At 37.8% G+C, this 20,812-nt stretch overlaps 1 protein-coding gene across 3 annotated transcripts in view; it reads left to right on the top strand.

The window, feature by feature from the left end:
* CUL3 (cullin 3) overlaps positions 1 to 20,812 on the top strand; it is a 112,838-nt gene that overhangs the window by 48,151 nt on the left and 43,875 nt on the right. For all 3 annotated transcript variants that reach the window (XM_050752149.1, XM_050752150.1, XM_050752151.1), the window contains one exon: positions 1,801 to 1,914. In XM_050752149.1, the coding sequence (XP_050608106.1) occupies positions 1,801 to 1,914 (114 nt within the window). The remainder of the gene's footprint in view (positions 1 to 1,800; positions 1,915 to 20,812) is intronic.

Consider the following 20,812-nt stretch of genomic DNA (forward strand, 5'->3'; position numbering starts at 1 on the left):
TTCTGGATGATGTAACTTGAAGTCATGGAGCTTAGTCTTGTCAACAAAAGATTAAATATATGATAAAATTCTAAATTATGTGGTATAGGCCTAGTGATTTTTATACTGTACATTTAGTAGACTAGATGTATTGTCTCATCATTAAATCTAATAACCTCATTTTCCCCAATATGTAGGAAAAGATTCTGTTTTCCTAGTTTGAACTTGTTCTTCCACAGTGTGTTGTGTGTATTTTCTTTGGCACTTTTAGCCACTTGTTCATATTAGATCTGATAACAGAATGGTGTTTTATTTATGTGTATTTATAATTGTTTCAGAGGTGTCTATATATCTCAACATACGTTAAGTAGTTGATGTTTCTCAGAAAGCACCATAACTTCAGCATTTTCCTAATCTGAAAAAGTGTAACCACTATTAGAAATTCTCTATGGTAAAGGATATTTGGAGATAAAATAGTATTGTTTAGGCTAGAGTTGAGAGTTTTTTGAGCTGGATTATGGAAGGTTGGATTTGAATAACTGTAGAAGTTGGCAGTATAGTCCCAAAGTGTTACAGGAACTTAGGGACAAACACACGACGACTTTGTGATAAAACGAGAACCAGAGTCTGGATTCTGTTTCTGAGTGAAATGGTCTTTCTACTGGGCAGCTAGCATAGCAGGAAGGAGTAGTGGTCAATAACATTTTATCAGGGTGGTACTAAGCTTGTGGACTGTGGAAAGGAATTCTTGAAGTCTTGAGTAGTCTTTATCAGGGTTGGATTAGAAAGACATTTCAGACTCAAGGGAACTTTATGTGCAAAAGCAGATATCCTGAAAGTGCTGACGTTGGAGGTGAATCATGGCATTGGAGGGCAGGGATATGAAATAAATGGTATTATATATACCAAGCACTATTCTAGGTGTGGGATATACACATGGAAAAGACAGAAATCCTGCCACCATGGAGACATTTACATTTTAGTGGAAGAAACAATAAACAAATAAATTGTAATATTGTAGGTAATGATGAATACTATGACAGGAAACAAATTGTATGATGAAGAAGTAGAGCTAGGGGTTCTTTGAAATAATTGGTTGGGAAAGACCTCTCCAGAGACAAAATTTGAACAAAATAAAATGAGTGGGACGAGCCATGTGAATTGCAGCAGAAGGAATGGCAGAGCACAGTTGCTGTGTTTAGTAAAGAGGCCATTGTAGCTGAAGTGTGCTAAGTAGTTTATTATAGAGTGTTTACTGAGTACTAAGCACTGTTTTAAGTATATTACTAGTGTTAATTCAATTCTTAAAACAATCCTACAAGAAGAATGCTATTTCACATATAAGGAAACAGGCACAGAGATTAATTTATCCCAGGTCACCCAGTTTGTTAGGGAGCTGGGATTGGAGCCCAGGTAATTGACTCCAAAATCAGTGTTCTTAACCATTATTCAAAGTTGGGGAAGGGAAGGTGTAGTAGGAAATTTAGCAGTAGCATGGAGCCAGTCTTACAGGCCCTTGTAACTTACTATAAGAATATAGGATTTTACTCTGACAATGATGTTAAGTCATTGGAGGGTTGAGAAATACCTAGGAAGTTGATTTATGTTCTGGAGATCAGAAGAGAAGTCTGTACTATACATATACATTTGATACTCATCTGTGTATAGGTTATAGCTTAAAATATTTCTACTAGCCTATAACATTTCTTTGATTTAAAATTAAGGATTCCACTTCATTATTTTATTAAACAGATATGTGCATGCCTATATATATGAGTGTGTGGATGTGTGTGTGCAAACTAATGAACTCTTTGTTACTAGGTGCGAGAAGATGTACTAAATTCATTGAATAACAACTTTCTTCAAACGCTAAATCAAGCTTGGAATGATCATCAAACAGCTATGGTGATGATTAGAGACATACTAATGTACATGGTAAGTAAAGCTTTTTTAATGTTTTCTTCCTTTAAGCAGTTAAGCATTTGAAGGCTGGGCCTGTAATCCCAGCACTTTGGGAGGCCAAGGTAGGCAGATCATTTAAGGTCAGGAGATTGAGACCAGCCTGGCCAGCCTGGCAAAACCGTGTCTCTACTAAAAATACAAAAATTAGGTGCAGTGGTGGGCACCTGTAATCCCAGCTACTTGGGAGGCTGAGGCAGGAGAATCGCTTGAACCGGGGAGGTGGAGGTTGCAGCGAGGTGAGATCGTGCCACTGCACTCCCACCTGGGCAACAGGGTGAGACTCTGTCTCAAAAAAAAAAGGAAATTAAACATTTGAAAACACAATGACTTTCTGTCTAACTTATAGTACATCTCAGTGTGGAAGGTGGTTTTTGTTTTTTAAATAGTACTTTCTTTGTAAGGGCCAGCCTAAGCCTATGTGAATAAAAATCTTAATTGTTCACATAGTTAGTGAATGCTTAGAATGTGAAACTGAAAGGGAATGATTTAATTTTTTTCTTAGTATTTAGCACTTGTCAGTGAAAAATGTGGAAAAAACCATATTAACATCTCAAGAGTTGTTGAATGACAATATGAGAAACAAAAGCTGAATATTCTCTTACAAGTTTTTACATCCTAAATTATTTTTTTTTTTTTTTTGAGATGGAGCTCACTCTGTCACCCAGGCTGGAGGTGCAGTGGTGCTATCTCTGCTCACTGCAAGCTCCGCCTGCTGGGTTCACACCATTTTCCTGCCTCTGCCTCCCAAGTAGCTGGGACTACAGGCACCCACCACCACGCCCAGCTAATTTTTTTTGTATTTTTTAGTAGAGACAGGGTTTCACTGTGTTAGTCAGGACGGTCTCGATCTCCTGATCTCGTGATCTGTCCGCTTCAGCCTCCCAGAGTGCTGGGATTCAGGTGTGAGCCATCGCACCCAACCCAAATCCTAAATTCTTACATCTTCAGTGAGAGAGGATGTCATATTAATACAAGTATTTTTCCTGATAATCATACTCTCATAGCTGCCATCTATTTCTCTTAATAGTAAATTATTGCATACACTATTGCAACTAGTCTTGTTTAAGGATATTAGCTTCTCCACGTGTATATTCCATTTTTCACCAGCTGTTGCTGTATTTTATTTTTATCAGTCAAGAAAAAAAATCCTGTTCAGCAAACCACTTGGAAAACACTGACTTTGATCTAAGCTGTTTAATAACTTTCAGAGAGATTAAATTATCAGTTAAAAAAAAATTGGTGTTATAGAATGACTCTAGATTCATTAAGTTTAATTATTGTATCACTCTAAAATTAGCAAGTTAATGACTTGTTTTACTTCAGGGTTTATGTTTGTGTATTGGATATAATTATTTTTTCCCAAGGTTTTGCCTTTTTATATTTTTATTTCTAGTTTTTTTAGTTTTAATGTAGTGATGAGAGCTTGTCCTAGTTTCTTTTATTTGGTAGAATAAAGCAATGTTTGGAAAGAATTTCCAATGTGAACAAACAACTGTAAAGTTTTTTGTTCTGCCCTGTGATTTCAGTCAGGCCTGTTACCCCTGGTTTTGTAAGGGCTTAGTGGCAAAGGGGGTCAGGGAGAGGTCACTTCACTTTTAAGGGATTTGATAAAAGGTATAACATATTATTTAGCTTTTCTGAACATCATTTTTCTCATCCAGTTATAAATTAACCTTGTGTTATCATTTTGAAGTTAAATGAGATGGTATGAGACAACATGTATCATGATATCTGGCATATAAATTTGAAATAAGTTAGCTTGTTGCTGTTTTCGAAGTTCTAGATATGGTGAGTCTTTAAATTGCATCCTGACTATCTAACATTAAGATAAAAAACCACTTGTAATCTTACAGTTTATTCTGTTGACAAAAGAAGTATTTTAAAATTTTATACACATGCATACTCTGATGTTATTTTTAAAGTCTGTTTTGTTTTAGTCCTCTGCCTCCCTTTTTTTCTTTCTTTTTTCTTCTTCCTCTTTTTTTTTTTTTTTTTTTTTTTTTTTTTGCTGTGAAATCTCAAATCTTGAATTCCAGGTCTACATGTGGTCAAGAAGTTAATTATTTCATGCTTCAAGTTCCTTGTCTATAAAATGAAAATAATATGGGGTAGAGTAGTCATGAGGATTAAGCAGAACTATTCATGTAAAGCACTTGTAGGGCTTGGCCCATAGTAACATGCTCATTAGAGATTAACTGGTATTATTTCTTGTCCCTTCATCTTTTCATCAAACCCGTTTGGTTGTACCACAGTGCTGCATGAACTGAAAATTCATACAGGGTAGATTGATGCCACTGTTTGTCGCATCAAAGACCTGTGGTCAACCCTTCACACTGCCCAGCAGTTTCACTCTTTTTCGTTAGTCAGCTTGCTCCAGCAGTTATTTCTCTTCAGACCTCCAGCTCTGCCTTGGGTTCTCTCCCTTGTAGTAAATGATATTGCCTTCTACTTCTCAGAGAAAAGAGAAAGCATCAGGTAGGAACTATGCTTATTTTTTGCCACTAAATCTAGAACTTTACTTGTATTTTCTCCTCTTTTATGTTTTTCTTTTTCCCTCTCTTAGTAGAGGGTGGTGTCCTCTTCTGTCAGAGGCCATGTCTCAACCTGTGCTATAGGTCAGTCCCCTTCTACCTTGTCATGAACCTTAAGTATTTTAGGGTTCTGCCTTTCATATTGGATCTTAACCAACATTAAACATGTTCAGGCCACTCACTCAATCCTCAGAATATAATTCCATTAAATTCTCTGGTGAACCCCTGCACTGTCTCCCGGGATCTCTCATCTGTCATTCATAGCTAAATGTGTCATAAGAAATGTTGACATTTGCCATCTTCCTTTTCTGATCTTTCATACACTTTGAATACATTATAGTTAAGCTTCTACCTCAACTATCATGTTTGGTTTTGCCCTTACTAGTATCACCATGGTATCTGTGCATGTCAGAATACGAAGAGACTGCTAATCCCCATTCTCCTTGATTTTTTTTTTTTTTAAAGCAGCATTTGTCATAGTTGGTCATTCCTTCCTTCTTCTAACATGTTTCCTTGATTTCTGTAACAAAGAACTCTCTTTGTATGCCTCCTACCTGCCTTTTTACTGTTTCTTAGCCTCTCCTCCTCCAACTGCTACTAACTGCCCCCACCATCTCCCCTTAAATAGAGGCATTCTTGGGATTTAGTCCTAGATGTTCTTCTCATGGTATGCGCACTCTTCACCTTCGGGAGCTTCATGTGCTTCTGTGCAGATGATTCCCAAATTATGTTTCTAGCTTCGTTTTCTGAGATTCAGACTCATATATTCATTTGTCTAGTTAATGGAGCCTTCATTCTCTGAAGTACTTCAAACTTGGCACGTCCAAATGAGCTCATAATCACTGTCATTCAGTTGTTCATACTGAAACCTGAGAATTATTCTTTTTTATTTTTTTTATTTTTTGAGACAGTCTTGCTCTTTCGCCCAGGTTGGAGTGCAGTGGCGCTGTCTCGGCTCACTGCAAGCTTTGCCTCCCGGGTTCACACCATTCTCCTGCCTCAGCCTCCCAAAGTGCTGGGATTACAGGCGTGAGCCACCGCGCCTGGCTATATTCTTGTAAGTTTCTTCTTTCTCCCTACATTATCTGTTGCTAGACTCTGCCATTTTCTCTTTATTGTCTATTATTCAACATCAAACCACCTTCATTTCTTTCTTGAAATATTCAGTGTTGCTAGTCTTACAGTGTTCACTGGGCTTTTCTCTGTTTTCCATATTGCTCCCAGGATTACTATTTTAAAGCCTAATCTGATCATGTTACTGCCCTGTTGAAATCCTTACCTCTCATCTTGGAATTCTTTTACATGTTTTCTGTCTGGAAATGTTTCTAGAATTTTTTTTTTCCCCCTTAATGTCACTTGCTCTACTTACCCTTTATGTCTTACCTTATATTTCTGGTAAGCTTTCCCTGACCCACGTACTCCCAGCTGGCTGCAGTTGCTCTCATTGTACCTAGTACTATTCCTTTGCAACATTTATCACAGTCATTAACGACCCAACTGCTCAGTGTGTAGTTTGCCCACTAGACTGTATGAGGATGGAAACAATGTTTGTGTCACTATTACCTCTTTAATACCTACCACAGCTCCTTGTACAAACTAGGCACTTACATATGTGTTTAATGAATTGGTGCAGATGTTATATAGTATTTTTTTTTTAAATAAACTACACTTTTTAAAAATGCTTATTAAAAATAGCTATTTTAGGCCAGGCACAGTGGCTCACACCTGTAATCCCAGCACCTGGGGAGGCCTAGGTGGGTGGATTACTTGAGGCCAGGAGTTTGAGACCAGCCTGTCCAATGTGGTGAAAGCTCGTCTCCACTAAAAACACAAAAAATGTGCCAGGTGTGGTGGTGCATGCCTATGATCCCAGCTACTCGGAGGCCGAGGCAGGAGAATCGCTTGAACTTGGGAGGCAGAGGTTGCAGGAAGCCAAGATCATGCCACTGCACTCCAGCCTAGGTGACAGAGTAAGACTCTGATGCAAAAAAAAAAAAAAAAAAAAAAAAGGCTATTTTAGATTCAAAAAGAAAGTGTTGATACCTTCATGTTCTACAAGATAAATTTTTAAAATTTTTTATATCCTTCATTTACTTATATTGCCTTTTTATGTGTAGTGTTCTAGGGTTAATTAAAATGTACTTAAAAGTACACTTTTATGTTTTTAATTTTTTTGAGACAGGGTCTTGCTCTGTCGCTCAGGCTGGAGTCCAGTGGCACAATCTCAGCTCACTGCAACCTCCGCCTCCTGGGTTGAAGCGATCCTCCTGCCTCAGCCTTCTGAGTAATTGGGACTACAGGTGCGCACCACCACACCTGGCCAATTTTTGTATTTTTGGTAGAGATGGGGTTTCACCATGTTGGCCAGGCTGGTCTCGAACTCCTGGGCTCAAGTGATCCACCTGCCTTGGCCTCCCAAAGTGTTGGAATTACAGGCGTGAGCCACTGTGCCCAACCAAAAGTACATTTTAAAATTAAGGTAAAATTTAATATACGTTGAAATGAATTAAACTGTACAAAATTATTTTTGACAAACATATGCACCTAACCAATACCTCATTTAAGATAAAATAGGTTTTTAATTTTTCAAAAATCAAAAAAGTTTTCTGTGGACATCTCCACTTTTTTTTCCTTTTTTTTTCCGTAAGACTTTACCCTCAACCTAGACTCTTAGGTCATATTACCAAGTATGCAGGTTTCTTGTGATTACTGGCTCTAACTATTGGGATTTTAGATCTTAGGCCCAGAGCAGAAGGAGAGAAGAAACTTCGTTGTCTGCCCACCCACTACCTACTCAGCTAGCTGACTTTTTTTTTTTTTTTTTTTTTTTTTGAGATGGAGTCTCACTCTGTCACCCAGGCTGCAGTGCAGTGGCACGATGATCTTGGCTCACTGCAAGCTCCGCCTCCCAGGTTCACTCCATTTTCCTGCCTCAGCCTCCCGAGTAGCTGGGACTACAGGCACCCGCCACCACACCTGGCTAATTGTTTGTATTTTTAGTAGAGATGGGGTTTCACCGTGTTTGCCAGGATGATCTCCGTCTCATGACTTCGTGATCCGCCTGCCTCAGCCTTCCAAAGTGCTGGGATTACAGGCGTGAGCCACCGTGCCCGGCCTAGCTGACTTTTACTCTGACAAGGAGGTGTCTGTGTCTAAAATGTTGTGCATGATACTCTGGGACACACTGCCTCTTGAAAATGTCAATAAAGTCACGGGTTACGTGGTGGAGATATGCATTGCTCAAAATTTGCCCCACATAACTTTGTTGTTTGGCAGGTTTGGTGTTGCAAAAAGTCAGGTCTACATGTCTCTTGATGGAACATGTGGCCTCTAGTTTCTGCCACTCCACCCCTTCCTAATGTTTGAGACTTGCATTACCTGTTTGGCTCCTGAGTTGTAATCCCTGCTTTACTTATATTTGTTAATTTGATTCATTCTTTTTTTTTTTTTCCTTTTATTTTTGAGACGGAGTCTCGGAGAGCAGCGGCTGGATCTCGGCTCACTGCAAGCTCTGCCTCCCAGATTCATGCCATTCTCCTGCCTCAGCCTCCCAAGTAGCTGGGACTACACGCACCTGCCACCACGCCCAGCTAATTTTTTTTTTTTTTTTTTTTTTTTTTTGTATTTTTAGTAGAGATGGGGTTTCACCGTGTTAGCCAGGATGGTCTCAATCTCCTGACCTCGTGATCTGCCCGCCTCGGCCTCCCAAAGTGCTGGGATTACAGGCATGAGCCACCGCGCCAGGCCGATTCATTCTTTTTTTTTTTTTTTTTTTTTTTTTTTTTTTTTTTTTTTTTTTTTTTTTTTTTTGAGACGGAGTCTCACGCTGTTGCCCAGGCTGGAGTGCAGTGGCGTGATCTCGGCTCACTGCAAGCTCCACCTCCTGGGCTCACGCCATTCTCCTGCCTCAGCCTCCTGAGTAGCTAGGACTACAGGCGCCCGCCACCACGCCCAGCTAATTTTTTTTTTGTATTTTTAGTAGAGACGGGTTTCACTGTGGTCTCGATCTCCTGACCTTGTGATCCGCCCGCCTCGGCCTCCCAAAGTGCTGGGATTACAGGCTTGAGCCACCGCGCCCGGCCTCATTCTTTTATTAAAGAAGTAACTCCGTGTTTAGCTTATAAGATAGTTTGGGACTGGTTAATATGTTTCACTTTCATTTTAATTATTCAAATGATTAATGATTGGGAAAAGATTTGATGTTACAGAAAGTCTGTTATATACATTGTTACAGCCTGAATTATTGATACAATCCATAAGTATTTATTAATATTTGGTTCATTTTTCTCTTTCAAGCTATGAAAATGAATATAATATTCAGGAAAATTATAGATAGTATCCCATAGGCTACTCAGGCAATTACAATTAATGTCAAAGGGAAAAAATCATTTTCTATCTTGATCTTCTATTAAGAAGGCTAATAGAAGAATTGCTACACAAAACTTTATGGAGAATTTCAAAGGTATTTTTCTGTTTCTTCTTGAATTTGTCTATATTTCTAATCATTTTCACAAACAGCAAAGGTAGAGTAGTATTGCAAATTATTCTGAATGGAGATTAGAGGGAATAAATTCAAAGGAATGTGGAGAGAGTAACCCAAGAAAGGAGGGTCACTGCTTCTTTGAGCTATTTGGAAAGTTGTCAAAGATGGGTAAAGAGATGAAGTGGAGTGTAACAATAAATTTATGAAAAGGAGAGAAGCTGAGGAACTCTCTTTTGGTATTCTAGTCTCCTTAGTAAGGTAGAAGGTAGGACCATCAGTTTAGGGTGACAGAAGCATATGAGTTGTGAGCCCTTAAGGAGTGTGGTAGGCTGCCCCCCAGCCCCCCAATCCCAAAATATGTCCATGACTAATCTTTGAAACCTGGGCATGTTAGCTTTATATGGCAAAAGGAACTTTGCACATGTGATTATGTTATGGATTTTTACATGAGATTATCCCAGGCTATTCCCCTGGACGTGATGTAATCATACTGGTTCTTACCAGAGAGATGAAAGAGTCAGTCAGGGAAAAAGGGTGATATGATTGTAGAAACAGAGACTGGAGTGATGCACTTTGAAACTGGAGGAGGGGGCACCAGCCAAAGAAGACAGATGACCACTAGAAAAGCAAGGAAATGGATGCTCCCTGAGAGCCTCCAGAAGGAGCCAGCGCTGCCAACATCTTTGCTTTAGCCCACTGAAACTGATTTCAGTTTTCTGAATTCTAGAATATAAGGGAATAGATAAACCACAAATTTGTGGTAATTTTACAGCAACAATAAGAAACTAATACAAGGAAAAAAATGGAATGCTCACTGTGCTGTGATCAACTAAGTGTAAATAAATGGATTATCTATAGTTGTGAGGGGCTGATTTAGGTGAGTTGGCACAAATTTTGTATAGTGGAGCCAGTTAGAGTTTGTACTTTTTCCAGGGTACTTCGCAGTCTCAGAGAAGAGTGTTCAAAATAAGGAAAACTCACTGATAGAATTTTCCCTCTTGGGTGTTGGGGAGAATTCTAAGATAGCGTTTTTGAAATGGTTGCTGTGGGTCCTTGCTGTTAAAGGAAGGACGTGAATCTCATATGGTCCAGGAAATAGAAGTATTACATATTTGGAATCAGTAGACCTGGAGATCTAGTGAGAATGAGAAGCAGGATCTTTCAAGTGTAACAGAGTAGGAGAGGTGGGAAGAAAAAGATGATCTTCAATGCCAGAGTTATTTGATGTCTTCTAATGATGAGGTTCAAGGTTTGCTTATATCAACGTGTGGCTGAAGGGAATCTTGATAAAATGGAAGATTAAAATTTAGGCATCTGTAAGGAGTGTGTCAGATTGCTCGTTAGTGCAAATGTTGTGGTTACCAAAGGTAATAGGTGGCAAGGAGCAGAGTTGAGATGAATACTATAAGCTATTTGCTAAAGCTACCATGGAGAATTTGTGTGCCTTTGTGGAGGCCAGAAGATAGGATGAGAACATAGAGATGATGGAGTCTGTGGGTCTGTGTTTTCTCCTTAGATTTTGATGATTTTAGCTCTTTAAAAAGTTTGTTCACAGTATTCTAGGTTGCACATTTAGAGAATTTTGAAAATAACTGTATTCTGGAAAAGCACAGATAGATTAAGAATTTTCCTGGCACCTTCTCTGCTTTCAGAATGATGTACTAGAAGAAAACAGGATACAGTGACTTTTCGGCTACACCTCTTCAACATTTTGTCTGACTTGACTTTGCTTTTGTAAGAAAGGTCTTTTTAAGACAGGCTTTCCCCATTCGTGCTCTAATTTTTATAGCTATGACTGACCAGTGTCCGATATCCTGGCATCTTTTTATAGTTTTGTCAGAAGCCAAGTACTAGGCCTTATGTCTGGGAAACCAGGGCATCATGAAATACTGTGAAGGTTAATAATGTGCCTGATAATAAGAGTTTCTTCCTTCCTTAAATTCCTGCTTCTTTTTTGTTTTATTTAATTTTTCTTGCTATTTAAAAATGTTATTTAATATTTTTCAGCTCCTATCTGAAACAGATTAATAGTAAACTTTTTTTTTTTTTTTTTTGGAGACTGAGCCTTGCTCTGTTGCCCAGGCTGTGCCTTGTGAACTGTTTTTCTGAGTGTATGCAGTGATGATTTTAGCAGTCCATGCCATTAAGTTTAGGAAGGCAAGTATTTGGTGTTTATTACTGCCTAACATGAAGTGTAGACCCTGTGGTAAGTAATAGAGCACATTATTTCTTTTCTTTTTTTTTTTTTTTTAAGATGGAGTCTCCCTCTGTCGTCCAGGCTGGAGTGCAGTGGCGCAATCTTAGCTCACTGCAGCCTCCGCCTCCCTGGTTCAAGCGGTTCTCCTGCCTCAGCCTTCCAAATAGCTGGGATTACAGGCACCCACCACCACATCCAGCTAATTTTTTTTTTTTTTTTTTTTTTTTTTTTTTTTTTTTTTTTTGAGACGGAGTCTCGCTCTGTCACCCAGGCTGGAGTGCGGTGGCCGGATCTCAGCTCACTGCAAGCTCCGCCTCCCAGGTTCCCGCCATTCTCCTGCCTCAGCCTCCCGAGTAGCTGGGACTATAGGCGCCCGCCACCTCGCCCGGCTAGTTTTTTGTATTTTTTAGTAGAGACGGGGTTTCACCATATTGGCCATACTGGTCTCGAACTCTCGACCTCAGGTGATCCACTCGCCTCGGCCTTCCAAAGTGCTGGAATTACAGGTGTGAGCCACAGCACCCAGCCCAGAAATACATCACATCTTGATAGAGTAAAGGGAATGAACTTTTGTACATAAAGTGGACTCTGACAATGTGCATAGGAAGTTTGGAGTAGTGAGAAAAATGTTTAATGTGAATTAAGAAACTAGTTCCTGCTTTGTCATTAATTTGCTTAAGTTATTTACCCTCTCAAGAGTCTTGCTTCCTTATCTGTAAAATTATTGGACAAGAGCTCTGATTCTTATCTTTTGGGAGAATGATCATATTTCGTGAACTGTCTTCTGGAAGAGGCAGGCATATGTGCATCCACATACTACAGAACACATACTTTGTGCAGTTTCAAGGGGTTTATGGGTGCCTGAAAGCCTGTCTAAGGAATCTGTAAGGATATGTTGATTAGATTATTTTAAATGTTAGAGCGCTTTTAGCTCTAAAGTTTTATACCATCTTAAAACTGAAAGTGAACAGCTAGATGTGGTGCCTGAGGAATTACAATAATGAAGGAAGAAAACAGGAGATGTGGGTAGATTAAGTTGATCACAGTTTCTTTAGGAACTCTTCGAGTGGGTTAATGTAAGCCTTCCTTGGCTATAGTCTCCTCAGTACTGCTACTCAAAAGAGCAAATAATACTGTCACCTTTGGTGCGTGCCAGGCACTGTTTAAGCAATTTATGTAGATTGATTTATTTAATCCTAACAATATTATTTTATTATTATTTTTGTTATTTTTAAGCAGTACTTTGGGAGATCAATAAAACAAAAAAAATGTATTGTGTTTCTTTGAAAGTAAATGTTTTTCCGAATACATAACAAATATCATTTATTACATACCTGTGTCACTGTGCCACGTTTTAAATACTTGACCTTAAAGTTGAATGTTTTCTCCATGTTTGTGAATGAAAAACTGAGGTTAGAAAGATTAAGAACTGAGGTTAGAGAGACTAACCTGTCAAAATCATACATTTGCTAAATAACTGGAGTAGAACATTGGGTTTAAGCCTTTGAATTTGCAGTGTTTGTGATTGAAATTTGAATTTAAAATTTGATTCTAAAGCTCATCGTCTTCACTACTGTGCTGTATCAATTGCCTCAGTGCAAAAGAATTACATTAATTGACTCTGTTTAATAGAGTTTATGATAAACCCAGAGTTTTAACATATATCACTTGTTCCATATATTGAAGCATTTAGTTTGTTTACATTTAAAATAATTATTGATACATTTGGGTTTAAATTTACTGTCCTATTTTTTTCTCTCATCTGTTCTTCCTTTTCTCAGCGTTTTTTTTTTTTTTTTTGCTTTCTTTAGATTAATAAGTGTATTTTATTATCCCCACCCCCCATTAGCTTATTATTTACATGTTGTTGTTATTTTAGTAGTTACCGTAGAGATTATATGCATTATATTAGTTTTTTGTTTTGTTTCTTACCACTTTCTGGGTAGGGTAAAGGTCTTAGAACATTTTGACTTCTTGGGGTTTTTTCTTTGGTTTTTATACTTTTGATCCTGGGTTGTTTTTGTTGTGTTTTGTAGGGGAAAGGGTCAAGCATGGTATTTTAAAATTTGAATTCCAGTATTGTGTATAAAAAATTGTGGAGGCCCTGGATGATATCTTCCTCCAAAGTAAATTTAATTTTGTTCTGGCAGGCAGGTAAAGTAGAGTCAGATCACCATGATCTAGTTGAGGCTAGCTTTTAGGCTTTGTTAGTGTTGATCTGTTAACAGTTTGCCTTTATTTCCAGGACATACCTATTCACAGAGCATAGTTCCTCTGGGGTCTGAACTGAAAGAAAGCCTGAAGTGTTTGCCAGGTTGCCTTCTGAATTAATGTTCCTAGAATTCTAACAGTTGTCTCTTCAGCACAGATCTTCAGCCTCCCTTTGATACTTTCTGTTTGGATTCTTGGTGTCATCACCCTCGCTTGGGGTGCTGTATCAGTAAACATCTCAGTGAAAAATTTCTTGCAGAAATGGTGGCTCTTTGTATTTCTCTCCTCTTCAGAACCTTGACCCTCTTAAGTCCTAGCTGCTTGGTAACCAACCCCACTTTTGTCTTTCTGGTTGGGCTCTTATTTCCAGTCCTCCAAATACAGCAGATGACGGAAGGGAACCAGTGAAGGCTGGTGGTGTGGGGCTCCTCTCAGTATGTTTGCCTTTTCTCCGGAATCTTGGCCCCATAAGTCTGGGTTGCCTTTGTTACTCTTGATGCTTTTAAACACGGCGGATTTTTGGTTTGTTTTTTTAATTGTGGTCAGATACATATAAAATTTACCATCTTATCCTTAAGTGTGCAGTTCAGAGCTATTAAGTGTATGTTCACATTGTTGTACAGCTGTCACCACCATCCTCTCCAGAATTCTTTTCATCTTGCAAAAACTGAAATTCTGTACCCACGAAACAGTAACTTTACATTTCCCTCCCCCGCCCAAGCCTCTGCCAGCTACCATTCTACCTTCTCTGTTTATGATTTGATCACTCATTACCTCATGTACGTGGAATCATAAGATGTTTGTCCATTTGTGACTGGCATCTTTCACTTAGCATGTCCTTAAGGTTCATCTGCATTACGGCTTATGTGAGAGTTTACTTTCTTTCTAAGGCTACATAATACTGCATTGTATGTGTAGACCACATTTTGTTTATCTGTTCATCTGTTGATGGACACTTGAGTTGTTTTCACCTTTTGGCTACTGTGAATAATATTGCTATGAACACGGATGTACAAATACCTCTTCAAGACTGTGCTTTCATTTCTTTTGGGTGTATACCCAGAAGTGGAATTAGTGGGTCCTATGTTAATTGTTTTTTTAATTTTTGAGGAACTGATATGTTGCTTTCCACAGCAGTTATACCATCTTACGTTCCCACCAACAGTGCACGAGAGCTCTAATTTCTCCACATCCTTGTCAAAACTTGTTATTTTGTTATTTTGTGGGGTGTGTGTGTGTGTGTGTGTGTGCGTGCGTGTGTGTGTTTTGATAGTAACTCTTCTAATGGGTATGAGGTAGTAGCTTTTTATTTTCATCCAGCTTTTGTAGTTGTTCTTCCTTCCAGGGGAGTTGGTCTTACAAAAGCTTTTCTTTCAGTGCTAAAGGTGGAATAACATTTTGAGGTAGATGTTATTTTACAGATGAGGCAACTGAGACAGATGCTAAGGTCACATCTAGTAAATGGCAGAGACAAGACTGAAACAGAGGCTGTCTGGTTCTTGAATCAGTGCTCTGAACCACTGAATTGTACTGCTTCTCTAATACAGGTCTTCTTTCCTAAAAGATAGTCTTATAAATTCATTGCTGTAAGACCTCAAAGTGTGATTAACTTTTTTTTTCCTCTGACCTCTAGATTATTAAATTTGAAGTAGAAGTAGAGAACAGTGTTTTTATTTTATGATTTATTGCAGTTTACACAACTTTAGAGAAACATGGGTTTGATTTGTCTAATACCTTGGTAGACAATTCTTAAATGAAAAGTATTTTTAAATAGAATTTTTTCACAACTATGTTTTTCTTGTTAAAAATTTTCAGACCCCTGAGAAGGATTTTTTTTTCTTCTTTTTCTTTTTTCTTTTTGAGACGGAATCTCGCCCCGTCACCCAGGCTGAAGTGCAGTGGCATGATCTTTACTTACTGCAAGCTCCGCCTCCCGGGTTCACACCATTCTCCTGCCTCAGCCTCTCAAGTAGCTGGGACTACAGGCTCCCACCACCACGCCCAGCTAATTTTTTTGTGTTTTTTAGTAGAGACAGCGTTTCACTGTGTTAGCCAGGATGGTCTCTATCCTGACCTCATGATCCACCCACCTCAGCCTCCCAAGAAAGATTTTAAGAAAATTTTACTGTGATGGAAACTCTGAGCTTTTCAGAAGTGGCTAAGTCTACACCAGGTTTTTTTACACCATATCATATGCTTCTCTACCAAATTTATCAGTAATATTTTTATATCTAGAAATGTTAATCTGTCTGTACAATTTACTAATTCATAAGTTACTGGTGCTGTTTTAGAAATGTGGTCAGTTACTGGCATCGCGGAAAGTGTTGACACAGTTCTTTAAACTTGGATCTAATTATAATTAGACTTTTTTCCCCCCTACTATGATTCTGCAGTAGAAACTTTTTGCTACTTTTCTGCTCATTTAAAATTTTTCTATTTCTGTCTTCATTGTGTTAAACCTTTTTAAATCTGTATTTATTTCATTATTTGAAAGTGAACTCTATTTGAAAATGTTTTATTACTTGTTAATAGAGGATTACCCTAGTGATTGCATTTGGTAAGGCAGGTTCTAACATGTTCTGATAGACTTGCTATAGTTATTTGCCTCTTTTTTTTTTTTTTTTTTTTAATTTTAAATATGAGTTTAACTTTTCAGGGTTTATCTCTAGCTTACTAGCAGAATAAGTATTTAATATTTATAAAGATTTTTTAACCCTGTTTACATTTGTCTTTTCCTGTCCTCTTTCACAGTAGTAGACAAAAACAGTTACAGATGTTCTTAGTATGAGAATAAGAAACTGAAAGAAGAACTGTTTAAGAGTTTGATTAAGCAGCTTGACAGTTAACTTAAAAAACCAACTTTCACAGCAATTCACACATGTTTAACTCTTTTTTTCCCCCCCTAAATAAATAGCTACTACTGGCCGTATGTGGGACCAGGCAGAGTATATGTGAATGAGTACTAACAAATAACCATCCTTGGTCTATTAGTAGTAGTATTAAAAGTACTGAACTACTTTGAGAGGCCGAGGCGGGTGGATCACATGAGGTCAGGAGTTCGAGACCAGCCTGGCCAACATGGTGAAACCCCGTCTCTACTGAAAATACAAAAATTAGCCGGGCATGGTGGCACATGCCTGTAATCCCAGCTACTAGCGGGGCTGAGGCAGGAGGATCACTTGAACCCAGGAGGCGGAGTTGCAGTGAGCCAAGATCGTGCTACTGCACTCCAGCCTGGGCAACAGAGCGAGACTCCGTCTCAAAAAAAAAAAAAAAAAAAAAGTACTAAACTACTGGACTTTAAGCAAACATGTTATTAAAAGCTCCGTTAAACTTTGTAATAGAACCAGAGGACTCTTGTATTTATACTAAACTTTCAGAGTTGAATGTGATCTAAAGGTTAGTTTTAGAATTTGCTTCTTGAACACCTGTTTACTCATAGTTACAAATGAAACATTACGATAGGAATGATAAAATAACAATTTTTAAGTTGTTTCTTTCCTTGGGTGTACCATTAATTTTGCCCAGAACCCATTTATCCTAGCTTGCTTTTCTGTAACATAATGACTGTGAAAAATATTTACTAAACTTTTTTTGCGGGTAAATTAAGAGTAATAAGAGTTAAATTGTTTTTTGGACTTCATTTTCAACTTTGTTTTTATTTTAACTTTTATTTTGATTTGTTGGTAATGCCATTCCCTGAGTAATGAAGCTATTTAGCGCACTTGAAGAGACACCCATTGACTTTGTGTAGGTTTAGCTTCAAAAGGAACTGTGTTTTTGCATCTTGTGTCTTGACACCTTTGAGCATACTTTTATGTGTTGAATTTGATTTCTTATACATCATTTAACTATTTAGGTATGTTGGTAAGGTGAAGAGGAAAAGGCACATCTTTGCCAAGATGGTGGAAGTAGTAATATCTGTGGTCTTGTAGGGCCAAGCATTTTGTTTGTTGGTGTCCTCGTGTCTTCTGGGCACGCAAAGAGTCCTAGGTCTTGAGTAAGCATTTGCAGGAGTTTTCCATGGAGGTCACCTGGTTGAGCTTTCCTTTTCTTGTGGCTTAGAAAGACTCCATTTCTCTCCACTCCAGCTCCTGGAGACCTGCCTGTCCTAGTTGATGTTTTAAAACAGGTGGTGCTTTTGTATTTTTTATCCAGCCTTTATAGTTCTTGGCAGGGAAGTTGGTCTTAAAAGCTATTTATTTTCAGAACTAGAAGTGGAAATGAGTGGAATAGCATTGTGAGAGAGATGTTACAAATGAAGTGCTTATGTTACAAATGAAGTTGGTTTATCAAGCTTACTGTATGGATGAAGTCCGATGCAGAACCAGCTGTGAAAAAGGGGTCATGAGATGTGTCCCCACCATTGGCTCCTGTCTAGCTTGTGAAAGTTTTTGCTCATTGTAGGCCTGCTTGGGCAAGGAATAGCAACTCTTGAGAGAGAACTGTAAATAGAGATTTAAAATGTGATTTATCTCTGTGGTGATGAAACTCACATCTCTTTATATAAATATAATGCTTGACTCACATTAGGCTTTCAGACATGTTTTTCAGAACATTTTATATTTAAAATGCCTGTTTTGGCTTTAAAAAGGCAGATAGAAGCAGCCACCAACTTTCTATCTCTGCTAAGCTCTCTTTAGTAGATAAGGACTAATGTCAAACTCATACTACATTTTGGTCAGATCGTGGGGTTAAGACACTTTAAAGTCAGTCTTTGATTTTTTTTTTTCTCTTTTGGAATGATTTTTAAAATCTTTTTCATACTTTGAGATTGCTAGAGGTTAACCGGAGCTGGGGCTTTTAAAAAATCTTTAAAAATAGACACATAAAAATTAAAACCTCACAAGAATTTAAATGATACTAGAATCATATCATGTGCATATCACAAGTTTACTGTGAATATATGTCTACATTTCTGTTTAACATATGCACACATAAATACTCAAGGGTTACGCATCTGTACCCTTAATTGTACTTGATGGTAATTAATCATATGTGTCAGACATTTAATATAAATGGTTATTTAGTATTACTATTAATAGTTTTATAGAGCCAGACTTAAGTTTCTGTGTTTCTTCTCCATTTATTAGCTCTTTGTTATCTATAATGAAATTTTAGAGTTATCAAGTTTTTCTTAATATTATGTGTCATTTAATTATAATCACACACATCTTGACTGTCTCAAGTTGAAAGACAAAGGCTTAGCTCTTATACCACGGTATCCTATGGCTTTAAACATTGTATGTTCTGCCTGCACCTTCCAGCTTCAGGTTGATTTTATCTCATATCCAAAATGCTTGTGACCATAAGTGTTTTCAGATTTCTCATTTTTGGGGGATTTTGGAATATTTGCATATACATGAGAGATTGTAGGGATGGAACCCATGTGCTAAACATAAAAATCATTTCTGTTTTGTATACACCTTATATACATAGCCCAAACGTAATTTTATACAATATTTTAAGTAATTTGTACATGAAATAAAGTTTTGGCCGCAACCTGATGCATGAGGTCAGTTGTGGAATTTACTTGTGGCATCATGTTGATGCTCAGAGTTTCAGAGTTTGGAGAATTTTAGATTTCAGATTTTTGGATTGGAGTGCACAAAACTGTATGTGTTCTCATCTCATGCCTTGGCTTCCTTTACTGAAGCATCATTTTCCTCTATACACAGCATACCTGAAGAATTTATCAGTTGTGACTGGTGTCTTTCTGCCTTTTTGCCAGAGGGCTTAAGATAGCAGACATAATAGGCCATCAGGTAATAGATTTACCTCCTTTAGTAGTGATACCATCACTGCGCTTAAAGTTGGGACGGGGGAAATCCAAGCCATGGGAGACCGATAACAAATAGAAAGGGAAGAAGTAGTGAAGTGTATTTGTATTTGATCCTGCATGTATGTTATTTTTTGGTGAGAGGATTAAGCTTCATAGGAAATATATTAATGTTTTAGAGAGTATCTTTACCAGCACTTTGTTTTACTGAGGGCCACAATGAATAAGTGACTTACTTAAGGTCACATAGCCAGTTAACAATAGAGCCAGGATCATATAAAGAATTCCTAACTTCACATCAAATGTTATTATTATTAGAGGTTTTGTATTAAAAAATTTACCATAACTGTTAGATCACCTTTAGAAAAGTTTGATAATTTCCATACAGTCCAGTAATTCCTCTCTTAGAATCCACCCGAGAAAAATGAAAGCATATGTCCACAAAAATATTGTACCCAAATATTTATAGCCACATTAATCATAATAGACAAAAAATGGAAATAACCCAAAATATCCGTCAGCTGATAGATAAGCAAAATGTAGTATGTCCATGCAGTGGAGTGCTGTTTAGCCCTAAAAAGAAGGAAATACTGTTATATGTTACAACATTAATAAGCCTTATAAACTTTATGCTTAGTGAAGGAAATCAGACACGAAAGATTACGTATTACAGGATAATTCTATGAAATGACCAGAAAAGGAAATTTATAGAGACTGAAAGCAGGAGTGAACAAAGGAATTGTCAGAATTGCAGTACTTTCTATTCTAGCTGCAAATCCTGATGAAGGGTTCTCTTACTACTGTTAGGCTACTTTTCCAGTATAATCTTCCATATTCTTCACTTACCAGTTTAACTTTGTGCTTATTGAAGTTGTGTGGTATTTTTCAAACCTGTGTATTTGAATTGTACTTCTTACTATTAATATATAATTTAATATTGTGTAAATTGATAAAATCTTGTGAAAAAATAAAACTTTGGCAAGCTAGGTTGAATGCTTTGTAAAGACTTCATAAAAGCAAATGGCTACATACTGGTTTGAATTAAATGTAGGTAATTTAAGACATTGGAGTGAAAACAGTAACTCTAGAAGGATTTTACATTGAGATTACTTCATAAATGCCTCTAGTTCATGCTTCACCTTAATGAAACTGAACTAGGAGTGCTATACAATGTATTATGTGTGAGTGTTTATAAGCACACTATTTATTTATTTTATTTTATTTTATTTTATCTTCAAAATGGGGTCTTGCTCTGTCACCCAGGCTGGAGTACAGTGGCACAGTCTCGGCTTACTGCAGCCTCCTCCTGCTGTGTTGAACTGATTCTCCTGCCTCAGCCTCCCGAGTAGCTGGGACTACAGGCGCGCACCACCACGTCCAGCTTTTGGTATTTTTAGTAGAGACATAGTTTTACCATATTGGCCAGGCTAGTCTCAAACTCCTGACTTCAAGTAATCCCAGTGCTTCAGCCTCCCAGAGTGCTGGGATTACAGGCGTTAGCCACCCCACCTGGCCTGTACGTATACAATCTTGAACTTCAGTCACAGGACTTATTTTTCAGAGAAAGTCCTGATGTCTGAATGAACGTTTATATTTTTAAATTAAAATGTTTAAGATGCAAGTGTTTGTATATGTTATAATAGTTTTACTGTTTTTACTAGCTGTCTTTA

Source organism: Macaca thibetana, chromosome 12 (assembly GCF_024542745.1).
Source record: "Macaca thibetana thibetana isolate TM-01 chromosome 12, ASM2454274v1, whole genome shotgun sequence".
Classification (NCBI taxonomy): Eukaryota; Metazoa; Chordata; class Mammalia; order Primates; family Cercopithecidae; genus Macaca; species Macaca thibetana.